This window comes from Mauremys mutica, chromosome 18 (assembly GCF_020497125.1).
Source record: "Mauremys mutica isolate MM-2020 ecotype Southern chromosome 18, ASM2049712v1, whole genome shotgun sequence".
Taxonomy (NCBI): domain Eukaryota; kingdom Metazoa; phylum Chordata; order Testudines; family Geoemydidae; genus Mauremys; species Mauremys mutica.
In genome coordinates this window covers 16,831,455-16,856,753 of record NC_059089.1, presented here as the reverse complement: position 1 = coordinate 16,856,753, position 25,299 = coordinate 16,831,455, and the positions used below count along the sequence as shown (strand labels likewise).

Here is a 25,299-nt window from a genome sequence, read left to right as displayed (position 1 = left end):
CAGGCCCTGCCCCCACTCCACCCCTTCCCCCAAGGCCCCACCACACCTCTTCTCACCCAGTTCCGCCCCCTTCCCCAAACACTCCACATCCTCACTCCTCCCCCATCCCTCCCAGCCTCCTGCGAAACAGCTGTTCATAAGAGGCAAGGGAGGGCGTTGATCTGCAGGGCCCACTGGCACGCAGGAGGCACTAGGAGGGATGTGGGGGAGCTGATAGGGGGGCTGCCAGCGGGTTCTCAACACCAACCATTTTTCCCCTGTGGGTGCTCCAGCCCTGGAACACCCCCTGAGTTGGTGCCTATGGCATAACACCAGCTGTTAGGAAGAGGGAAGTAGAATGAACAATGAATAGAGATTGCATTTTCTCAAATACTATATTACCTTAGAGGATGCTCTTCACAGACTTTTATATTTATTAATTTATTTTCCTAATTGCATCTGGAAATGGCTCTGTGCAAGGAGGGGCTTGTACTATCAAAGGATGTGTCCTGCTAATAGCAGGCCCCATTGCCAGGATACCCCTGGCAAGAGGACACACGTTACCTCCCCCCAGTTCATCGCTGCTTCAGGGTGGATGGCTCACTGGCAATATGTCTGACAGACAGTTTCTTAACATTCCCGGGCATGGTTAACAGTAAGTTGGTATGGTCAATACAGACACAGGTTTGGATATGTTGTATTTCTGCCAACTCATTCCAGTCAACCGTGGAAAGGATCCAGTTAAACTCTTGAATGTGATGGCAGGAGCGGTGGGAGGGAAATGTGAAATGTCACTGAGCTGGCTAGCTGGACAGAGTGCTAAAGAAACCCCAGCATGGCAGTGAGCTGCAAACTGCACATGTGGCTAAATGAGCAATTTAATATTTGGGTTGCTGGGCTTCTTACACTTTACTGTTATGTTACCTGTAAATAATTTTCTTCTCGTGTAAGAACTGGAGTCCAAGCACTACGCAGGCTGTGTAAAACCTGAGAAAGAGGAAGCGTTTTCACTACAGAGACTTGAGAACCAAGTCAAACATCTATGGTACTTTGAAACCTGAAACAAGCTAACTCACTGTGTCACATGTTCTGGAAAGACATCAGAGTGAATGCGCATCATGAGATCACCACCAGGGGTGTATTCCATCACAAAACATGCATGATCTGGCGTCTGGAAACATGCAAACATGTTTACCAGGAATGGGTGGCTGAAGGAGTTGATCACTTCAAAGATTCGCTTTTCACAGTTCAAGCTGTCAGGGTTCAAAGAAAGAAAATGTCAGGGCCAAAGCTCTGCAGAGAAGCCTATGTTTGGAGATGGAAGTACAGAGGGGGATATTTTTACACAGAGTTATAGAAACAAAAAAGGGAGATGACATTTATCTTGTGTAGTTCCCAAACCCCAGTTTTATTCTCTTCCCCCCAGGTAAGTGTTATTTTTCTAGATGCCAGGAGCAAGTCATGATTCTAGCCCTCTGATGCTTAAGAGAATCATAGAATCTCAGGGTTGGAAGGGACCTCAGGAGGTCATCTAGTCCAACCCCCAAAGAGGGATCCACTATCACGTTAGTGCTGAGACTGACATGATTAGAGAGGTGATCTCACAGTCTCTGGTGGAAGTGCTCCCTCTGGTCAGAGACTCACCTATCAATCTCATCTCGGCTAATGATGTCTTGTTTCTTTAGGGCTTTGATAGCATACAACTTCCCTGTTGCCTTGTATTGACCTAGCAGCACCTGAAAGACAATAATCCAGCACCCCCAGTCATTCTGAGATTCTTTCATCTGGCTATTTGGATGCCCACCCACACAGTGAGCAGGCACGGCACACAAATTGCTCCCGTCCATTCCAGAGAGTCATTGTCAAAGCCAAGGCCAAGCAACTCCAAGGAGGGTTTTTTATTTTCCTGAATGCTCTGCAGTGAAAGCTCCAGATGGAACTCATTTTAAATTATGCTATTTTTAAAATCTGGAGTGTCAAAGCTGGTCCTATGATTTTGTAGCCACTCAGTGCTCCAACTACCCAGAAGTTGTGAGCTCAATCTTTGGGGAGGAAGATCACCTAATGCTGTTCTCTAGTGACCCTATGGATGATGCAAGGAGTGACCTTGATGGGCTCTGGAGCTAGAGGCATATGAACTACATGGGGCACGTGAAAAGAGGATAGGTGGAGGAACCTGAGCCCTTAAAGGTTGTCTCCAGCCTTGGAATCCCTAAACACCCAAAAGACCCTCTTATTAACAGGAATATCAGCTGTTTCCTTGTGGGGCAGGAGCTGATTTTTCCATTTACAGTTGAATGAGCCTCTTCCCCTTTTGGAACATTTTCACTCTCAAACTATGAGACGCAGAGGTGGAAAATGAGAGGGGGCCAGCTTTGCACCCACCCCCTCCAAGGAAGCCCCTTATTCCCACTCTACCTTCCCAAAGTGCCCTCGTCCCAGCATGGCGATGCAGTGAAAATCCTGAAGCTGAACAGCCCTCTTCCTGCAGACAAACACAGAAAGCACTACTAGGACAAGACATAGTAAACTCAAAGGTCAGAAATGGATACCAAAGGGAAGGAGGTTTACACAGCAAGAAGCCAAGCCTAAGGAAGCTAGAGGGTAGCTGGTGGGACAAGACCATGTAAATATGAAGGTGCTATCAGGACAACAATAGAACAACAAAAGTTTGGTGGTGTGATATGGGAGGAGACCAAGTCTGGGGTACTGGTAGGATGAGAAGGATTCTAGTTCTTAGATAGGAATAGGTAGTGATGAGGGGAGAGTGTGGGTGTTGGAGAGCAAAAAGGGGAAAACAAAATGTGTAGCTGAGTGGACAGATGCCATGAAACATTATGCTAGCCACATGCTGTTACCAAGGAAACCAGAACTGTAGATTCTGGAATCTCTTGGAAAAAATAAAAAGGCAATTAAAAGGCTTAGTCTAGGAACATCATTTGTGGGAACAGAGGTTTCCCTCTCCTCTGGTGAGTGAACTGAAGGGCTAAGAATCTAGCCTAGAAAGACACAAACGTCCCTCCCAGAGAGACGGTAGGTAAGTCAATGTATGTGTCTGACTGTGTCCTTGCTACCAACTACAAACCTCCAAAGTGAGGGTGAAAGGATTGATATGTTAATGCTCCTACATAAGGAAATAGTTGAAGTTGTTGATCAGTTAATGTTTATTTTGTTATTCATGCATTTTTGTGTAACTGATGGTTCAATATTGTTGTTGTTGTGTTTTTTACCTAGCATTTTCTTGTTGCATTTTTCTAGTCTGTATCCTTGTTATATACAGCCTAGTAGCAGCATTAGACTCTACAAACAACTTTATTGTTTTATGTATGCCCCCCGTGCAATGGAGACTAATTTATCTCAAATAACTACATTAATATAATAAACAAGAGGTGTGGTCTACTGGGAGTGCTTCTGAAGTATGTTACTTAGTATTCAGAGAGGTATATCTAAATAGTTCACATGTTTAAGCCCTAGATAATTTAAAATGCTTAAAAATGAGCCATTTGAGGGCAGTTAAATTATTTTACCTTCTACTAGAAAGATTCACTCAATTGTATTGTACAGCCTGTGAATAGGGTAATGATCAAGGGTCATTACACAGATAATGCCATGCAGGCATCTGTATAAAAAAGGTAAAATGCAGAGTTTTCCTTGTACTACATAAATACAGTATGAAAAGTCTGTTACTGAGAAATTAATTTCCTAATAAGATATCATAATACCTATTTAACAGAACTTAAGACTGATGGTCAAAAATTTCAGCTCAATATCCCCTTTTCCTTGCGTCCAGAAGAGCCCCATGCTTTCCACAATTACCTCTGAGAAGCTGAGTCTGGTGTTTCTGTTACAGCAGAGCTGCGAGTCCTCTCTTCCACATGTAGCCTCTTCAGACACTGAATGGAGAGAAAGTCACCACATCCAATTCTGTAGAATGGTGTTTGCAAAGTCCCACTGGATCAGATCAGAACAGACTGGAAAACCCATACCCAAGCCTCCATCTGTGTCACCCAGCAGTGACCAGAGAGAATGTTCTTCTTGTGATATAAACAGGGATTGTCTCTGTTGTGAGTGGAATATGGCCCACAGAGCACACAAACACAGACTGTCTATGGCTACTTAGACCATTTCTATGTATTGAGCAATGCAATAATAAGATTCTATCTCCCTGTTGGAGTCAGCCCCCAGCGTGGGTATCCATTTGAAAAAGTCTAGGATGAACCATGACTTTTCCAGAAAGTCACTTCACATGTCTCAGTGCAATTCTAGAAAACTCTGGTGACCAGAGAGAATGCACTCTCATCTATGGGTGCACACTAAGTAGAAGAGTAAGGTATATGTCAGGGCACAGGTATTTAACTATTTCAGCACTGAAAACCTGCACCTCTACTTCTCCCTCCAGCAACTGCTCCTTCCCCTCAGTGAATGAGATCCCCTCTTCCTTCCCATCCAGCTTACCCAGGAGAAGAGCTTTATATGCCCTCCTGTTTTACAGCACCTGCAAGCTCTGCGTCCCTGCTTTCCCCATGCAGATACTTCTTCCCCACTTCTGGCCTGAAATCCCAAGGTGACCTGCCTGCCACTTTGTTTCTGCAAGGGGAAGCAATTTATAGGATTGGGGAGATGGAGCACCTCCCCTTAGAGTCCACATCTGTCCCACTTCTGAGTGACCAAAAGTCCAAGGCCCAGTCACCCAACTGGACCCCAAATCCCTGGATATTAGCCAGTCTTAAATCAGCATCTGCCTGAGGAGTCACTAATTTCCTGAGGGTTATAAAAAGTCAAAAAGAACTTGGATTTGAGAGGAAAGGGCAGGGCCCAACCCACTAAAGAAACTTGACCAACACACAAAAATCTCTCTGTCAACCCAGATTCTTACCGGAGAGTCTGCAGGAGATGGAGCAACCTCTTTGGAATCTGCTGTCAAAAAAAGGCGTGGAGGCTTAGGGGGAGGTTCCTCGCCAAATGGCAGTTTAACCACTGGATAGTCACTGCATTTGAAGAAATTTTTAAAGAGGTCACTGTGGAATAGAATACGGTACAGGGGACACTAGTGCAGTGCCAGAATTACACAAGCAATGTTTAAATTAATCCTAAATGCACTGGACAGTAAGACTCCCTGATTCATACCTGGGATTCAAGCCTGTGAGAAATCAACAGGTAGCATGCGTCTTTAAAATGAATGGTAAGGAAATAAGCCTTTATTATGGTGCTGGTGTTTATACTTATTTTCAGGACACCTAGCACTCTGACATTATGAGTGACGAAAGCTATAGAAATGCCTATAAATAAAACGGCCATCTGATGAAGAATTTAAAGTAAACATCTATTTTTTGACTATGTCACAGCAATGTAGTTTAGCTTAATAACCAACTTGATCTTCCTTCTTACAAGGGCTAGTGGACCAGTGAAAAATATCCTCTTCTAGAGGAGCAAATCTAAAAGCTAGAATACAAAAGCTTTGGAACACATTCAAGTTGGTGGTTAGGTTACTTGCAACCACAGGAAAGAAGGTTATGATCTATACCAGCACCAGTTAAATTGTGGCCCTGTATAGTACTCAGATAGTATATAATGAAAAAAAACATGTGCCACATTTGAGTTTGGGCCTGGATAATTTAGCATTTGACCAAATAAAGTTAAGTTTAGTACTGATAAAAGTTAAAGCAGCTTTTGACTTTAGGTGAAAAGGCACTGAAGCAGGCCGTGCACTTGCCTATTTTCCCCCCACCATCATACTCCCAAATGCACTTTCCCAATGTCATGCCTAATATCATAAGAAATAAGTGGAAACATATGAGAGTAATTGCTGATGAACCGTTATTTTATTTAGCAAAGTGAGAATGGGCCTTAGACCATTAGATGGAGATCTGTTACCTACTCCTTCTCACATGAGCCTCTCACAATTCCTGTTTACAAAGAGTTATCTGTTTGTGGTCACTCACAGATTTTGCAGGAAAACAACCACTTCAGACTGGATCCTTCTACTATGACCCCAGATTGAGACACCAAATTATTGGTCCACACCAGGCCCACTGATCGGGGGGGAGGGTGGGGAGCACAAGGGGGCAATTGCCCAGACGCCTGGGTGGTTTTAAATGGTTTGGGGGCCCCGGGACATTGCCACTGCTGCGGTAGTGGCCGGGAGTCCCAGGCCCTTTTAAATAGCCCAGGTGGGCCACAGGGCTCCTACGTGCACATGGGGTGGTACCGGCAGTAGTGAAGGCAACCAGGCGGGCATGTGGAAGCCCTGGCTGTGCTGGCAGCTCACTGGGCACCAGCAGCGCAGCCGGCAGCAGCTCGGGCCCATGGACTGTTCTGCCCTGGGGCCTGGAACTGCTGTCGGCGGGCCTGGTCCACACTGAACAATGGCCAGCATGATAGAATCTTAACAGCATGTCAGCACTGCAACTGGGAGGTGTGAGCTAGCACCTAAAAATAGCAGTGTGGACATTGTGACCCTGGTGGCAGCTCAGGCTAGCCACCCAAGTGCAAGCCCACCTGACCCCCTGGGTCTGAGAACACAGCGGACACCATTCTGAACCATCTTGAGCTGAAGGCAGTTGAAAAGGAACTGCAGTGGCAACAGATTTGCACCTGCCTATATGTCCCTGCACAGGAACATGCAGAGGCATAGTGCGCAGATGCAGACCTTTGGACACTGCTAGCTAAAATCTCCAATTGAGAGTGCCCAGGCACATGCACATCCTATGGTGGCGCACCCATAGGGACATATACTCAAAGAACCACCATGATTCTGGAAATCTATCCAATGGTCAACAATAAATCAGAGGTGGCCCTACAATACTGAATGCTCCATAAAAGTTCACACCATCTCAGCCAGTATTAGCTTTTCTTAATAGCCCAAGCTGAATTTCCTACATAGATTTTTCACACAAAGGTCTTTCACCACCCTGTGGAGTTTCACCAAGTTTTAATTTTGTGCCCATTCCAGTTTGTCGAATAACATTAACTAGAACAAGACTTACCTGCCCAACATGGACATTGAATCAGTTTGAGTTTGCAGCCGTGCTGGAGAGGTAAAGTCTGTACGAATGGGAGAACGAAATGGGGGGCTTAGCGTGCTCATGGAACTACATGGAGGGAGGATGCTCATCATTAGACGACCCCAGGTAGCAATATTTATGTTCATCTGAGAAGCTCGGAGAAACTCCTTTCCTGGAGAAGGAGAAACCCAAATGTTACTGAGATTACCGTGCCAAGCACTACATGAACCACTGCCCTACCTAGTTCATTGAGGCAGCCATTTGCTCACCCCAAAAAGAGGCCCAGTTTGGGGATGGAGGGCCAAAAGGCACCATAACTATATTTCCTAGACAATCAGAACAGCTGACAGACTCACAGGTAAGTAACGATTAAAGTATTCATAAGGTCCTAGTAGTTGGAGCTGAAAAAGACCTCCCACTTCATCATGTCCAGACCCCTGGAATGGTGAGGTATAATCCTCACACAGAGGATGTACCAGATATTAAACTGATACTCTACTAGATCTTGGCCAAAAGATAATGTGAAGGTACTATAGTCTCATTTTCCACCCCCACTTCCATGCTGAATTTAAGTCTCTCAGCCTGAGAACAGAAAAATTGTGAAAATAAATTATGGATGAGTTTTTAAGGTCTTTCCATGATTTTTGCTGTTTCCCGCAGAATCAAAGTTTTTGTTTGAAAAAAAAAAATTGAGCTTTTCCAATTGCAAAGAGCCTTCAGAATATAAATTCTCACTCTCTCTCTCCAGCAAAAGGAGAAAAAGAGCACATGAGCTGTGCCACCCACCAACCTATTCACCTTGCTGAAGTGTCAGCTTTAAAGCCTTGGAGGACAACATGGCTTTGTCTAAATTTTCTAGGAAATTCTAACCACCTGTGCTACCACTGATAAGTGGCAGCACAGGTGGTTAGAATGACTAGATGTCCCGATTTTATAGGGACAGTCCTAATATTTGGGGCTTTTTCTTACATAGGCACCTATTACCCTCCACACCCCGTCCCAATTTTTCCCACTTGCTATCTGGTCATCCTACAGGTGGTAGGAACACACATAGATTGAGGCTTGGAGCCTACTAGCAACAGTCCTGTTCAAAAACTACTAATCATAGCCCCTGACACTGTAATCATGTTAGGCATGGATGTAAACAGTGTTACAGCCATGCATATTCCATGTTACAGCCATGCTTCCATCACTTCCCTAGTGAGTGGAGATATTGCCACACTCTAATAGATCTCACCTACGCACATACATTAACCCAGAAGCATTCCAAAAAGTACACCGCTCTCTTGATATAATGCCACCCGATATAACATGAATTTGGATATAATGCGGTAAAGCAGTACTCCGGGGTGGAGGGCAGGGCTGCACACTCCGGTGGATTAAAGCAAGTTCAATATAACACGGTTTCACCTATAACATGGTAAGATTTTTTGGCTCTCAAGGACAGCCTTATAATCGAGGTAGAGGTGTACCATAAACCAGGGATGCTGGAACAATTTTTATGGTGAGGGTGCTGAGAGCCATTGAACCAAACTGTAAACCACATATATAATGGAAACCACTTCAAGCCATGGGGTGGCTGCAGCATCCCCCGCATCGACAACCACATAACCATACATGCCCCTAATTGTAGTGGCTGTCAGTTCACAGGCTGGTTACCTTTCTGTTTGGGGAAAATACATTTCTGGCGCTGCAGATTGGACCGTCTCTCAATCACAGGGTTACAGAAGGTCACCTGCCAGGGAAGCAGAGGAGACTCTACAGGGCAGTTCACTTCCCTCCTGGACACATGCTTAGCCTTCTGCTCAAATAGACCATTCACACCCATTCAGCAAACTAGGAGTCACATATGCAGGCAGACTCCAGACTGAGTTATACTATCTCCTCCCCTCAGGTGCTATGTTAAAAAATAAAGAAAAAAAATAAAGTGAGAAGTATCCATTAACATGAAGTACAGAGAATCTGACAAAGGAAGAATGATTGGCTCATAACTAGGGCCCTACCAAATTCACAGCCATGAAAAACATGTCACAGACCATGACATCTGGTCTTCTGTGTGCTTTTACCCTACACTATACAGATTTCATGGGGGAGACCAGCGTTTCTCAAATTGGGGGTCCTGACTCAAAAGGGAGTTGCGGGGGGTGGGGTGGGTGTCACAAGGTTATTTTAGGGGGCTTGCGGTATTGCCACCCTTACTTCTGCGCTGCTTTCAGAGCTGGGCGGCCGGAGACTGGTGGCTGCTGACTGAGGGCCCAGCTCTGCAGGCAGCAGCGCAAAAGTAAAGGTGGCAATACCATACCATGCCATCCTTACTTCTGTGTAGCTGCTGGTGGCAGCTCTGCCTCCTGGCCAGCAGCCGCCGCTCTCCAGCTGCCCAACTCTGAAGGCAATGCCACTGCCAGCAGCCACGCAGAAGTAAGGGGAGCAGTACTGGTAGGGTAGGGTAGAAGTAAGGGTAGCAGACCCCCCCCACACACACACACAACTCATTTTTGGGTCAAGACCACTACAGTTACAACACTGTGAAATTTGAAATTTAAATAGCTGAAATCATTAAATTTACTATTTTTAAAATCCTATGACTATAAAATTGAGCAAAATGGACCGTGAATTTGGTGGGACCCTACTTATAACATTTCTAAGGTGTCTTCCATCCCAATTGAGGCCAGTGTACTTTTCAAATTATATACATAAAGCACTGCTGAAATGCAGCTACCTCCAAAGTGAGAAGCAGCAGCCAGTCACTCCACAACACAAGAGTGACAAGAGGGGAAATTTTGGCTAAGGAGACTGGATCAGACCCTAATTTAGGAAATATGCCCTGGGATCTTTTGTCTCCTGCAAAGGAGACATGACTGTGTTTAAGGATTACCTGGAAGATCTCGTAACAAATTGAGTTCCATGCACTTTGGGCTTGTCTACATTTGCAATTTACAGAGCTGCAACTTTCTGACTCAGGGGTGTGAAAAAACACCCCCCCCTAAGTGCAGCAAGTTTCAGTGCTGTAAAGTGCCAGTGTAGACAGGGCACCAGCACTGGGAGCCACACTCCCAGTGCTGGTAGTTACACCCCTTGTGGAGGTGAGTTTTTTAGAGCACTGGGCAGGGGCGGCTCTAGCCGTTTCGCCGCCCCAAACACGGCGGCACGCTGCGGGGAGCGCTCTGCCGGTCGCCGGTCCCGCAGCTCTGGTGGACCTCCCTCAGGGACGCCTGCGGATGCTCCACTGAACCCGCAGGACCAGCGGACCCTCCGCAGGCACGCCTGTGGGAGGTCCACCAGAGCCGCCTGCCGCCCTCCTGGCGACCGGCAGAGTGCCCCCCGCGGCATGCCGCCCCAAGCACGCACTTGGCGTGCTGGGGTCTGGAGCCGCCCCTGGCACTGGGAGAGTTCTCTCCCAGCAAAGCGCTGCCACGGCAGCACTTTAGCATTGCCAGTGTAGACTACCCCTTTATTATCTCAAAAGATGAAGGGGTAAGCCCAACCTGATAGGATTTGATCCCATGGTTCCAGACAGTCTGGGTAATTCAAACCTAACCATTAAGCCACCCTCTTTAATGTAAAGTGTTGCTGATGACTCCTAACAAAAGCAAGTCAAAGACTGTTTTTTATGTAGTGCCCAGGTAATTACAGTGGGGCCCTTTAAGGGTCACTCCTGGCTATAAACAAACTCATCTTTTTAAAGTATTTCTTTCCTTGTTTTCAGTTGGTGCTTTAGTCCTCAACCATCTGAGTGTAGACTGTATCAGTGACAAAGAACACTTCTTACGGTGGGTAATAATCAATGATTGTTGTTGTTTTTTAATCAGATTTTTATTTTAAATCAATTTTTAAAATTTAAATTAAATAAGCTTTTTTTTTTTTAAATAAACCTATTTAGAATGACATTTTAAATTACGGTAATCTACGTTAAGTCTTAAGTTTACTATAATTTATTAAATTAATTTAAATTAAATAAAAACATAATTTTATGAAGTAAATGTTTGCTGCCAAGTTTTAAAGTAATATCACTGAACTGGTGAAAGTCACTGGCTAAGTTCCTCTCACCAGTGTTTGTTGATGTGCTAAACCAGCTTTTTCAGCAGATGCAGAAAGAATATATTTTATTTCAGTTTACTCAACTAGTTCAGTTTAATGGACTAGTTCATTCTAAGTTAAGAGATCAATGGGCATTGAAAGCGCAGGAAAACTTGTTTTCCTCTTTCAATCTATGAATCAAAATTAGGTTGAGGAGGATGAAATCTATTCCTTCTGAAATCCTGAAGGACATGGTGACAAGAAACAATTAGTTCAATTTATTAATTACAGATAATACTTTATTTGTTTAATAAATCAGTTAGTTTTAAATGCAAAACATTTATTGATTAACTTTTTCATTAACTTTGTTTAAATGTATCCAGCATATTTAAGGTAGTTTTATTTAATAATTTTTAAATGCTGTATTGTGCATTTTTTATTTAATTTGAATTTCCATCTACATAGACCTTGACACAAACACAGGTAAAAAAAAATTGATCATTTAGTAAATAACAAATGCATCATTCACCATTCCCTAAAACAATACAAAAAATAAAAATTAAGAATCTGAATAAATGAAAGTTAAGCTATATAATTGCTTAAATAAATGTGTGTATAACATATCCTCCCTGTTCACTCCTTTCATTCTCAGACAAGCACCTATTTCCAGGGTAGACACCACACTCTAAACAGGGGAATGGAAACTATTTGAATTACAAGTGCTAACCATCCCTCCTCCTCTCCCCACTAGAGGACAAGCAGATTACTTTTGAGGTATAAAGAGTATTGAGTGAGGGTGGGAGTGTATCCAGCGCTTAGAATAGAGAAATGAGAGTCAAGACTCCTGGGTTCTAGTCCCAGCTCCCCCACTGACTCCTGTGTGACCTTGGGTAAGTTACTTCACCTATCCATGTCTCAGTTTACCCATTTGTCTGCAACCTTCTCAACGCAAGGAGAGTCAAACCCAACAGAATTGCCTATCACTTCAGTGAAAACCTCTGGAGCAGTGACTCTTCTGGATGAAAAAGGTAAAATTTAGAGCCTTTACCTCTGCAAAAAGCATCCCTTGGGGTTCAAGAGAGAGGCACATCCCATGGCGTTCATTATCGAGAAAGTCATCCAAGCGCAAGAACTTCACTGCACACAGCTCTCTCCAGTCACGCCAATAAACTGCAATCTCCAGCTCCCGGGACTGAAAGAAGAGAAGCAGAGAGCTTGGTAATGGACAAGGCCAACGACCTGGCACACACACATTCCCGTAACCTACACACTCTGAACTCCATCTTTTCCTGCCCTGTAGAAATTCCATGCAGCTAAACAATGCAGTGTATAAGAGACCTGCTCCAAGGAAGAGGTGATAGTTCCTCATTCCTATTGCTTCCCACCTCTTTGGTCTTTTCAGACATTCAGCAGCTACAACTTTCTTTAAAGATTGCTCATTTTCATGTACTTTCTTGACTTTGCTCCTACATAAGACTGAACCTCATCCCAAATATCCCGAAGTGAGCTGTATTGCAGGTAAAAGATGGAGTAGGGCCGCTCAAATGGAGACAGAAGAGGGGCATCAAATGCTCAGATTGAAGCTATACCAGAGGTAACCTGTACTTACAGTAGATTTAGGAATGGGGAGAAGGCTACATTATCAGTTCCAGTAAAGAGATGGATCAAAAATGGAATGACAAGTATATCACCAAATCCACAGAAATAATTCAAATAAAGTTAAAGATCAAAAAAGGGACATAACACAGGGGTTATGAGGACAAGACTGAAGAGATCCTGGAATTCCTATCATCCTACAGAAATAAAGTCTTACCCGATCCAGCTCAATGACAAAGCTTTGGTCCCAAGCCTGGTTATTAACTGGGCCCCAGTTTGTCTGACCAACCACTTTATTGTCCACTTTGAGCACAGCAAGCACCTCATCTGGACAAGGGAGAAAGTGTAGATTACAATCTTTTATATGGTCATACATTGGAATATACTTCTTGCTGGAGCTAGCCACACAATCTAATGAGATTTCCAGCACAGGAGATCACTAAGGGGGACAGGAGATCAAATGATTCAGCCTCTTCCCATGTTTCAGGAGCCAAGTTTCCAGGTTTCCTCTCACTGCACTCACACCAGACTGAAAGGTGGCAAGCACATTAGAAGACACCATCACTGATGCAACAGGGAATATCATACTCACTACATAGCTCCTCATTCCGCAAGTGCTTTGCTGCAATACTGCGGCCATGAATACTCATCCCAGCTCGTGCTCGGGTCAGGGATTTCATGTCACTTGGGCTCCCATGATTGGGAGATGAACCAAACACTCGGGAACGTCCTGGAACTTTTTCCAACAGATCTTGACACCCCATCAGTCTCACTTCTAATGAACCTGAGGAATTTCACCAAAGAGTGTTATTCTCAAGAAAAGTGAAATTATTCTAGTCAGTCCACATAGGAAGTCAGAAACTTTAGATTTATGCTGTCTAGGTATCTTACACTTTTAAACCAGCCTTCAGTAGCTATTAAAGTCATTACAACCTGACAGCTTTTTGGTGGCCTACATGAAACAAATTGAGGACTTGATACAGTTCCTAATGGAACAAATGTCCACCTCACAAAAACCACCAGTCATGACATGGGTATATAGGGAAGAAATATTCCCCACGCCCCGCAGCCTCAGGTACCTGTAAGAGCTGTGGGTTTGATCAGTGAAGTGAAGGGCTGGATGCTGACATGCTGAGCTCCCAGAGAGGAAGCATTCACTAGCTCCTGCTTGATGAGTGCCCGCTTTGGGTGATCAGAAGAAAGCTCGTTAAGCTGCTGCTCCAGGGACAAGCGCAGCAAATCAATCTTCTGAGATGATTCTTGCAAACGACCCTGAGCCTGGTAACAAGGAACAGAGAAAAAGCTAGTACAGGCTTTGAATGAATAGCCACTGCCATGATCTTGGTACTACTAACACTTCACAAGCGACCCAACTTCCCATCCTCAAAGGTCAGGCACCATCCTGCTCATGAAGGACAAGAAGGGACTATTAGCACCACTCATTCATCTCAAGTCACTGCTGCTCAGTGTCAGGAGGATTCTGCCCTGAATAAGCACTCTCCACAGTATTTCCAACTTGAAGAACAGACTAGGATCAAAAATCCAAAACTGGTTTCTTACATGCCAGTGCACTACAAGCAGCCACCAATTTGGACTCCAAGAGATTTCCAATTAAAAATGGCTGGTATAATGAATGCCCAAGTTGGATAATTACTATAACTAACACTTCACACTTATATAGAGCCTTTCATCTGAGGCCTTCAAAGCTCTTTACAAACATGAACTATGGCTCACAAAAGCCCTGTGGGACAAGTATTATCCTCACTGTACAGATGAGTAAACGGAGGCACAAAAAGGATAAGTGACTTGCCCAAAGTTACATAGCAAATGAGTGAAATTTTTATTCATATTTTCCTGTTCTGACCATTAGAAAAATGAAAGATTGTTGTTTAGTTTACTATAAATTCATTTTTTTCTGTCCTAGCTTTATGATGTAAGTCAGTTGGCAAGTTCTGGAAATGTAACGTCTCTCACAAGAACAGCATATGATGGGAGAGATTTATATGTGGCTTTTTAAAAAACAGTCATTGCATATTACAGGCAATGAATCAGATGGCAATGACAACCACACGATCTCTCAAACAGCCAGTAACAGCAGTTATACAAGGGAATTATCGCCTTCTACCATTACAGTTGCTAGGAGTAGCAGCTGCCGCAACATCACTATGAGCAGGGACTGCAGTATTATGGCAGTGCTGGGGGACTTAGACCAGTGTCAAGGGACTTGGCAGTAGGGAGCCACCATGTCATTGCTGAGAACAAGGCTAGGGCACTAATGGGCAACAGCTGTAATACTGTTTTTCCTCTGACAAAAAGGTTACTATCCAGCATACAGAAAGTCACCACAATGCTTCTAGTAGCAATACTGCAATGGTACTTACTTCAGCCAACACTTTGCGATCCTGCACCCGCCTGCCTCCCAGGATCTTCACCACATTTTTTGCCCCCTCAGCCACGGCAGCTTCAATGCATAGGTGATGTCGCAGTTCCTCGATGCGTAGCTCCAGGAGACTGATGGTGGCCCCCACCTTCACTGGTAAGGTTGGAGATAAATATAACAATCAGACAAGCAAGTGGCCTAGCATCTCAGGCATTGGAGCTTCATAATTCAGCAACATCTTCTACAAGCGATGTCAGATATCCAAAGCATCTTACCTGCTGGATCCATTGCATCCTCTATTCCACCTGCCGACTGAGATACTTTCACAATCTGCATCCGAATCAGTTCAATCTTCGTCTTGCTGTCCTGGAGCATTTGCTGAGCTGCTGCCAGCAGCTTCCGGTCCTGGCAAGACAGATTACAGATGGCTAGGGACGTCCATACTGGAGAGAACTGGATTTTAATGATGTGTTAGACTAGGACAAAGATGGGGCACCACAACATACAAGGCCTTAAAAGGTGTCCCAGAAAGTCATAAAATTTCACACAATGCCCAGTTGTGCAAAAAGATGCATGAGCAACAGGAATGATGATTTCCAACCACGGTAGATACAGATGAGGGAGCTGTGATATGCTGTGACACCTATGAAAGATGTGACCAGTTTGCTAGGTAACAGTGTCCTGCCCTGTGGGTACAGTCAACTAAGAGTTTATTCTGATGTTGCAGTGATTCAATATTGTACTTCACTTGTCAATTGTGCTGGCAGAGTTGTATGGGTGGAGGTGTGGAATAAACAAAAATGTCTAAGTTATTTATCATGCTCATATAGTTAAATTAAGCTTCTTAATTAAACTTTATTTTTTATTCTCCTCCAGAATATTAAATATGATTATGCCAAACACAACAAGCATGATGAATAAGAAAGCAGTAAATTCCCAAAAAGCTCTCTTAAATAACTCATACACAAAGATACCATTTACTTCGCTCCATCTTAAGGTCTCTTTTGAAATAAACAGTATTGCACAAACTTGGTACATCATATCAGAAACTTGATGATGTGGGATAGTGTCACACATTAAGGGTCATATTCCAAAGCATTTTATTTTCTTACCTTTGGTCAGGTATTTTGGCTCCTCTCCCTGTACTGCACCTCCCAAAGCCTGGATTGACTTTTCTGGAGGCAGCACTCCATGTCTGTGACTGACAAGATTTACCACTTCTGAGATTTTTTTTTTAATCTGTTTCTAATCTAGTGGCACTACCACCAGTGTTAGATGCTGGTAGCCATTCTAATGTTTAATATTAGTAACTAATATCAGAGAACAGAAGCATAATCAGTATCTGAAGTTTAGGAACATAAGTTACCATACTGGATCAGACCCCTGGTCTATCTAGTCCAGAGTCCTGTCTGTAACAATGATCAGCACCAGATGCTTCAGTAGAAGGTACAAGAGACCCCACAGTAGGCAGACTGATTTGAATTGTACTAAATTATTGCCTCAATGACATCCCGTGACAATGAGACCAACACAACCAGCATTCAAAACACTGTTCCCCCATGGGATAGTACACCATGCTGTCACAGGGCTGTTCGTTCATCAGCTCATGAACACACAGATGGGCTCAGCCATGCAACCTAAAACAACTCTGACTTAAAGTGTCTTCCTGTCACACCCAGATCTGGAATAAAGATTTGTGCGTGTTTGCACTTTTAACAGAAATCTTGTTCCAAGGTGGCATGCTCCCTGCTTATTTCTACTCAGCAATGCTTACCTTTGATGTTGCATTTGAATACATCTGGATCATGTTCTCCGCTCCCTGTTTCACTTTCATCTCAATGTGCAGCTGCTTTTTCAGAGCCTCTATCCTCCTTGCCACTGGGTTTGGGTTCCTTTCCCAGAGACAAGGGTCCGGGGACATGGAACCATCTGTGCAACAACATAGTGAATTCCATTACCCTCCTTCTCATGGTTCCCTCATAGGGTAATAGATGGGATGAGGAGGAGAGTATTAATGAGGTTTTCATTTTCAAAGACACGTACAATATATGGCCTCAACTGAAGGACAAATTCTCCTAGCTGTTGCGTACCCTAGCCTACTACTGACCCAATATGAGAACTGCTGGCTTCTTAGGATCAGGCCCTGAGAATACCAACAACCTCCAAATCTCACATTCATCCCTCTGTCAGGAACTTGCATGTTGGATTCTACCCCAAAGCCCCTATTTTCTCTCCCAAGCTCTGTAAATCTGCCTAGATGAAGTTCAGGAGGCGATCCTATGTCCAACATATGCAATCAGTCTTTTGCCTATTCTGATTTATGTTATCACCTCCTTCCATCTCAATTAGTGTCAATCACAACTTTTCAAACTTCAATACCTCTACACTGTTCATCTCACCTGGACATAAGCAGGAACCAGTTGAGATTCCTCTCCTAGATAGATGAGATTTTTCCTTCCCATCATACTAGCCCCCAATAGAAAAAAAATAAAATAAATTAAAACATTGGCTATAATGAGGCTTCCTACTGGAGCTATCATGCCCAACAATTATGTCCCAAGACCTACCTGTTTTGCTCTCCCCTTTCTCGGTTACTACAATCCGGGCATTAAGCTCCTGGAGATCCCAGTGCAGCTGCTCCAGTTTCCGATTGGAAGATTTCAGCACATGCTCTACATGCACCAGATTCTTTTTGTCTGTTGTCACCTTGCGCAGATTTTCTGCCCCCTCTTTGATCTTCAGTTCCTTCTGGATAGCTCGACGAATTACTTCCTTCTCATCCTCCAGTTTCTGCTGGAACCCTGGATCCATAAGGTTCACCCCATTGTTCATTTGCAGGAGGTAGATGCCCTAAAACCAGTACCAAAGGGGAGAGAGTTGGACATATTATGTGATAGCAAAACGGTGGGTGTGCAACACATCAATAGCGTTCTACCACTTCATCTCAACTACAGATGGTCTCAGAACAAAACCTTGATTCCAATCACCAACAAATTTTGAGGAAGATCAGATCTAAATTTTAACTTTGCAATTTGGGGCCCATCTTTGCCCCAACTTTACCCATCTTTACCCCAACTTCGCATTAATGCACAAATGAGATGAGTCCTCACAAAGGTTGCCTTCTTCTTATTTAATGTCTATTTATATTTATGTGTCTTGAATAAGTACCAAAGGGAAGCTGTAATTTGTCCTCATCGTGATCATGATGCTAAGTTACACTGGCATTATATAACACGTGCAGATCTTTATTTTAATATGGCTTGAGCTGCCAGTTGTCCAAAGCTACATGCCAACTGGAACTTTTTAGAGGTGTAACAGCCAAACGCTAACTTTCAGTGAATGCATGACCAAGTCTTCATCACTGAGGAAGACAAATAAATTAATCCATACATCTGTTTGTAAATTAATTAATAAAAAAGTCAGCTATACAAGCTATACCAGAAAAGGCAGACAGTCTGTAGTCCCAACCCCCATCCTAGCTGGGATTTGCAAGCAGTATGGCTTCTTTAAAATTTTGCTCACATTTAAATTGATCTGGGAACATTAAAGTCTGTTCTTAGCTTTGCTTTTTAAGTCAATTTTAAACAGCTTTGTTTTGGTGAAAGGTGTACTGGTGATAGCTCTGGACTGACAGACTCTGTTTACAGCCCCAGGACAGATACAGCTTAGATAGCACAGACTTTCCTCATGTTCCCCCATGAATAGGCTTTCCACCCAGGCAGAGGCAGCCAGAACTTTATCCAGAGACCTGCTCCTGGCTTCACCCACTGCTGATGACATAGTAACCAGATCCACACAGGAGGCTCTAGAAAAGGAGGGTTTTTAAAGGGCTCCATAGCAATTAAAGAAAAACATACATACATACATACATACATATATATATACATATACACACACGTGTATATGTGTATATACATATATATGTGTATGTATATACATGCATGTAGCCCAAGACTGATTAATTACTTACCATGATCCTCACTTTATATATACAAAATATACAAAATGAAGAACAGCAAAATAAAGTTCCTGCCACACTCAGTAAATTCCCCAGTCTCACAGAGTTGCTGTCAGAGCAGGAACAGAACCTAGGAGTTCTGTCTCCCTGTCATATTCTTTAATATTAGACCATACATATACTGTAGTAACAAACTATATCAGGATTTGCATTATCAGGTCACTGGTGCACATCACAGGTGATTAAGACTTTACAAAGCACCCAAAGTACGTGCCAACAGCTCAGAAAAAAAATAATTCTTGAGTCACTGTAATGCTGTTATTGTGTTGCACATCACACAGCTTGTCTTATAAGCAGGCTCTCCATATTTCTTCACTAATCAGGTGTTGCTTACATTTCAGTTTAATAGCAAAACGAGAGAAAGAGAGAGAGAACAAATTCTATTTTTACTAGTGTCTTAAGCCAATGTCAAGTCCACTACAGACTCGACAACCAAAAAAGGAGACTTTAGGACTGGTAATGAAACAAAGTGGCTCAGGTTTAACATCCTGACTCCAGGAAGTTCTCGCCCAATTAGTAAGGCCAGGAATGTAGCCAAATTCCTGAAAAAAATAAATAAAAGGTTTCATCAAAAGGAACTTGAATCATGGAGCCCTTGAGTCACTCAGCCAAACTGTTCCAATTCTAGGTCAGGAAATCAGAAAGTCTTTTGTCTGGTGTGCAGTAAGTTACTAAAAGGAGTTTGATTTTTTTAAATTACATTTTAAACAAATATTAGGAAAAAGTGTGCCTATTTCTCAAATCATATGGACAGGTATATGCAACACACCTATCTGGACCTACCCGCACATTTGTACTGACAAACTTATAGGATAGCTGCTTAATGTGAGCTTAGTGCTGGCAAAAGATACTGGACTGAGTGCGCTGGAAACTGACATCTTTCATTTATCCACAGAATGGATACAATGTGGGCAGTGTCAGGGCAAGTTTCCTCCACTCTACACCCTGCCAAACACATAGCTGAAAGTCAACCATCTGCCTTGTCCATTTTCTAAATATATTTAGTTCACATATACCCTAGGGCATTGTGATTGACAGGCTCTTTCTACCCCCTGTGGGCCAGAAGATCTCCCTGTTAACTCTGATTGCTCTAGGGCAGTGGTTCTCAACCAGGGGTACGGGGCCCCCTGTGGGGCAATGAGCAAGTTTCAGGGAGTCTGCCAAAATAAACAAGGGAAGAAAGCCAAAGCCCAAGCCCCGCCATGTGGGGCTGAAGCCACAGCCTGAGCAACAGGCCGTTGCCCTGCTTGCTATCCCCTAATGCCAATCCTGGCTTTTAAGCTACTGGATATGCAGAAAAACAGTTGTGGCACAGGACGGTGGGGGGGGGGGAGGAATTTTTATAGCATGTTGGGGGCCTCAGGAAGAAAAAGGTTAAGAACCACTGCACTAGGGGACATAAAATACTATTCAGTCAACACAGAAAAGGGTAGGACAGCAGAATTTGCATTTGGGCTGATACATTTTTATGATCATTTTGCAAAGCTGGTTTAGGACTGCTGGGTGGGGTGTCAAGAAGCTGACACTGCCCATGCTGCAGGTGTTCTGTGGATCCCTAGCGAAGGTTAGTCTCCTAGGCTGTTAAACCCTGAACCTGCAATGAGGTCCAACAGCACAGGACTCACCGCAGAGCTAGGGCCAGAGGGTTTGTCTACACAGAGACATTGCACAGGTTTAACTGAAATCACTTTAAACATCAATTCAGCTACATCAGTGCAAACCTCTGCATAGACACTCATATCAATTCAGCATTCACTAGATGCAAGCTAAACCAACGGAAGGTTTAAACTGATATAGAAAGTCTTCACACAAAGATGCACCTTTTTAACTAAAGGAATTTTAAACCATGCCTTTAGTTAAACTGCTGCAACTCTGTGTTTAGACCAAGCCTGAGTCTGGCAGCTTTCACCTACACTAACTTTATTTTAAAAAGTGAAAAGTACAGCACCCAGTTTGGGATAAATCAACTTCTAGCACTTTTGGATCTGGTCCCCTTTGCTACTCTGAATTATGCAGACATTATCCCTCCCCTCACAAAAATAACAAAATCAGAGAGAAGGAAAGACCTATTTATTACATCAGGTACTCCCTTGCCCCAGGGACTGTTTCAGAAATGTTCCCTGTAGTGGAGTCTCCAGGGATTTTTTATGTAAGCAAAGCACCCCTGTGCTAAAGTATAGTTTAAAAATTAAAATTTTAAACATTTTCTAAAATACATATCAACATAAATTGTTCTAGGTTTGTCATATTTGACACCATTGTGTTTGTGGAAGAAAGGGCATTTGAATGATACTTAATTCAACCCATTTCCAACAACATATAAACATTTCCACCAACCTGAGGACCTGGAGCCATGGGGGACAGTGAATGGGTGACATTATGATTCTGTTGATTTTTAAAAATCAAATTAAATCTCTCTGACCTTTCTGTCACTAACTTGCCCACAGAATGAGATTGTAATATATTATGCTCCAAGATTTGATTTTTCCAGATTCGTTTTTTAAATGTCCGAAGTTATGGGGCATACACACCACTTCCCATAGGAGAGTATTCCACAAACTAATGCATTCCACTGCCAGAAAATGTTTCCTGTTGTTCACCTTACATTTTCCCTTTCTCCATCTCAGCCCATTTCTCCTGGTTATAATAAACCCTTTTGCCATCCTAAATAACTAAACCATATCCTTAAAATTCACAAACTTGCATTCCTCCCTTAGTCACCTTCTAGCAAACTTAGACCATATTTGTGAGGTTCTTTTGGGGGCAGAGAACATTTTTTCATTGTGTACATGCATGGTGTCTAGCACAAAGAAACCCTGATCTCCAACTGGGCTTTTAGACACTACCCCAGTAACCATCATCAGTGCAGGATAACTCCATTATTCAGAGCCAACCTTATCTGTTCTGAGAATCACAGGGTCTACTTTGATGAGAGGAATGTGCCCCCACATATACTGGGATGAGCAGAAAGAGGGCTGTACGCAATAGATCAGGATGAGGGACAGTGGGACTGACTACTTCATATTGGGTGGAGAAACTGGAGCCTCATGGAAGGAAAAAAGGGCCTCAGGGTAAGGGAACTGGGGACTCCTAAGGAGTCCAGTTTCTCAAGCAAGCCAGGAGAACACTCTAGCCCCTGAGTGGATGTAGGGGTGGAAGGCAAGGTGAGTTCCTGGGGGGGAGGAGGCCATCCTGGGGAGTGGGGACCAGAGAAAAGCCCCCCAGGAAGGGACAATTTGGAGGTGACAATGGGAAAGAGATGGGGGAGACACTAGCTGATTTTTCCAGAGGCCAATTTTTCTCTCCCTTCCAAACTACTGTCCCTCTCCTAATGTGAAGTCTCCCTGTCGTCCCCCCATGCCTCCCCCAATCCCCTCAGGCTCTCCCCCCGCCCGCGGGACTCTCCTCCTCCCCCGCCCCCCAAATCCCCTCAGACTCTCCTCCTACCCCGCCCCCCAAATCCCCTCAGGCTCTCCCCCCGCCCCCCAAATCCCCTCAGACTCTCCCCCTGCCCGCCGGGCTCTCCTCCCCGCCCCCCAAATCCCCTCAGGCTCTCCCCCGTGCCCGCGGGAGTCTCCTCCTCCCCGCCCCTCAATCCCCTCAGGCTCTCCCCCCGCCCGCCGGGCTCTCCTCCCCCGCCCCTCAATCCCCTCCCGCTCTCCCCCCGCCCGCCGGGCTCTCCTCCCCCGCCCCCCAAATCCCCTCAGACTCTCCTCCTCCCCCAATCCCCTCAGGTTCTCCCCCTGCCCGCCGGGCTCTCCTCCCCGCCTCGGGCTCTCCCCCGAACCAGTCCCAGGACTCATCCCGATCCCCAGCGCGGGGACTCCCGGCTCCGGAACAGCCTCGTCTCCTGGAGCCCCTGCGGATCTCCGCTCAGACAAGTCTCTCCCGCTCACCTGCCGCGGCTCCCCAGCCGCCATGGCTCCTCTTCTCCCGCGGCCCGCTCCAGACGCGGGCCCCGATCTTCCTACCCCCGCGCAGCCACTCGCAACCGGCACTTTTCAAACTTCGACCTTAACCTCGGCAGGGAAGCGCCGTTCGGGAGCCTGGAGCCAGCGCCCCCTGGCGGCACTGAGGCCTGCAGCGCCACCTGCCGGAATGCAGGGCGGCCCCCCGAGACTGAGGGATCCTGCGCCCCCGGCCGGTGAGATCTGGTTTCCCCTGCCCGCCAGAAGGGGACCAGCACCGTTTGCTAGGACGCCGGGATCTCTGGACCCAACAATTGGGTCCCCGCCGCCAGGGATTCAGAGATCTGGTCCCACCTGCTGGAGCCAATGTACCTCACCTGACACTGATCCAGAGATCTAATGCTACTTTCTGGGGAATCCAGCAACCCTGTGCCACTTTCTCTTGATCCAGGAATCCAAACAACACCTGACAGGATGTGTAAATCCAGCGCTGTCTGCTAAGGGTTCAGAGATCCAAGAGGGAAGAAGTCAATAATTACCGGTACATAGGGAAGAGGCTCTAAAGTACCTCCTAAATATTAACACGTTACATTGACTGTTGTTGCTAATAGCATAATAAACTAGACAATGTGTGTTTGTCACAATGCTCTTATGGATAGAAACAGAGTTGATTTACTGCAGTCCTAGACCCTACATTACAAACATTTAAAGGAGATTCTCCTTCAGTTCAAGTGGTAGAGCCTTGCGCTTAAAGATCTCTTCCTGCTGCCAGCCACATGTAATGCTGTTTGTTATTCCATTCAACAGGTTATTTCTGTTTTAAGTGATACACAACTTTCCACAACTTAACAGCTGGAATATGGGCAACACAATTAGAGGATATTTTCAGTTAATAATAGTCCCACTTTTACATATTTTTAAAGCATGTACAAAACCTGATATAAATATATTTTTCCGTTATTTTTTTATTAAATTACATTTATTTTTTTATTTAAGCATTCCCCTGCAGGATTTGCAGCCTGAATATTACAGTACGAGAACTAGCAAATTAAACTGACCAGAACAAGAAGTATAAATGAAGTCTAGTTTTTGTTCCAAACTGAATTAAATTACAAAAGCAAATAATTATAGATTTGTGCTAACCCTTATTAATCTGCTGATTTATTAGTAACAGAGGTACAGTATTTTTGTTTGTTTTGTACTATAAGATTCTACACTAAACTGTGTCTATTTAAAGGAACTATTATTGAAAAGTTAAAAAGTAAAGTAATTTAATTTTTAGATTCAGCCTCAGTCTGGGGAGAGGATAAGATTTGTTTTCCTGGTCCTCCAGCTTGCGGAAAGCACTGTGCTCAATGCCTCTGTCTTTATAGGATCTTTCCCTTCTCTCCTTCCAGGTCTTGGATTCTCCCCAGGTGGAACAGCCAGTGTTTAATTATAATAATAATAATCAAGAAGCAGGTTTAATAATGTTGGAGAACTGGACCACTGAATAAGGACCAATCAGCTGAATAGCCTATCAGTCCTAAGGAAGGGTGGCTTGTTAACTATTCACTTTCAGGGTTTGTGCATGTATGAGCTTGGAGGAGGAGGATGCATGCATTGGCTTTGCTATCAGCCCTCTGCCTCTTTGCCTCTCCCTTGGTTGCTTCAGGGAGGTTTGCAGCCACCAAGTGCCCCAGGATGAGCATCAAAGCGCAACCCACCAGCATGATCCTGAGAAGAAGGAGGAGGAGGAGAAAGAGGAATTATTTCTCTGCGAGTCCTGCAGATTCAAGGCTGCTGGAGTTTGGGACCTGAAGTTTCTCCCCAGACAGCACTCCCTGTCAGGAACATGATGGTCACTGCTGGGAAATGCAAAGTCCCCGTGCTATTCTTCCAGGATCCCACTGGGGAGAGGTACTTGGTGATCACTCTCGTCGGGGCTGCAGTGCACAAGCATTGTCCAGCAGAGAATGACTTCTGGTTCCCAGGATACTCCTGGATGCTGGCCAGCTGCCCCAGGTGCCGCCTAGGTAAACGCCTCCTCGGAATGGCTGAGCTGCTGTTGGTAATGGAGCACAGGGGAGCTGGGGTCCCTGAGATCTGTGCAAATATGGTCTCCAGATGAAGTTGCCTACTCCCCTTCAGGGGACTTTCCTGGAGAAAGGGCAGGGATTAACATCCTGTCTTGGAACTGGGTCCCTAGTTTGTCCCTCGTGATTGTGTTTAGGGAGGAGGGTGAAAGGATGGTCATGTCGGTTGCTCAGGCCCTGCAACTCCTTTCACTTGTGCTCTGGGTTGGGGAGAACCACAGATTCTTCTAATCACCATTTCACTCCTTCCAAGGATGTTTTGAAACATGGAGGAGGATCATTTGGAGTCAGTGAAGGGTATTTAATGAAGGAAATGAAGAGG

The 25,299-nt window shown here is 44.5% G+C and overlaps 1 protein-coding gene across 3 annotated transcripts in view; it reads right to left on the bottom strand.

Moving 5' to 3' along the window:
• PKN3 (protein kinase N3) overlaps positions 1–24,866 on the bottom strand; it is a 29,345-nt gene extending 4,479 nt beyond the window's left edge. The window contains exons 1-18 of one of the 3 annotated variants that reach the window (XM_044992773.1): positions 24,609–24,866; positions 23,280–23,399; positions 17,544–17,826; positions 16,751–16,905; positions 15,252–15,381; positions 14,978–15,129; positions 13,676–13,874; positions 13,189–13,380; positions 12,814–12,923; positions 12,049–12,192; positions 8,643–8,718; positions 6,966–7,155; positions 4,856–4,967; positions 3,796–3,872; positions 2,398–2,464; positions 1,624–1,715; positions 1,056–1,232; positions 904–966 (exon numbers count right to left, since the gene is read on the bottom strand). In XM_044992773.1, coding sequence (XP_044848708.1) covers positions 904–966; positions 1,056–1,232; positions 1,624–1,715; positions 2,398–2,464; positions 3,796–3,872; positions 4,856–4,967; positions 6,966–7,155; positions 8,643–8,718; positions 12,049–12,192; positions 12,814–12,923; positions 13,189–13,380; positions 13,676–13,874; positions 14,978–15,129; positions 15,252–15,381; positions 16,751–16,905; positions 17,544–17,826; positions 23,280–23,399; positions 24,609–24,614 — 2,345 coding nt within the window. In that variant the 5' untranslated portion in view covers positions 24,615–24,866. Of the gene's footprint in view, positions 1–903; positions 967–1,055; positions 1,233–1,623; positions 1,716–2,397; positions 2,465–3,795; positions 3,873–4,855; positions 4,968–6,965; positions 7,156–8,642; positions 8,719–12,048; positions 12,193–12,813; positions 12,924–13,188; positions 13,381–13,675; positions 13,875–14,977; positions 15,130–15,251; positions 15,382–16,750; positions 16,906–17,543; positions 17,827–22,890; positions 23,237–23,279; positions 23,400–24,045; positions 24,268–24,608 lie in introns of those variants that run through there. The other 2 variants (XM_044992775.1, XM_044992774.1) reach the window with 2 other exon arrangements.
• Positions 24,867–25,299: the final 433 nt, after the last annotated feature.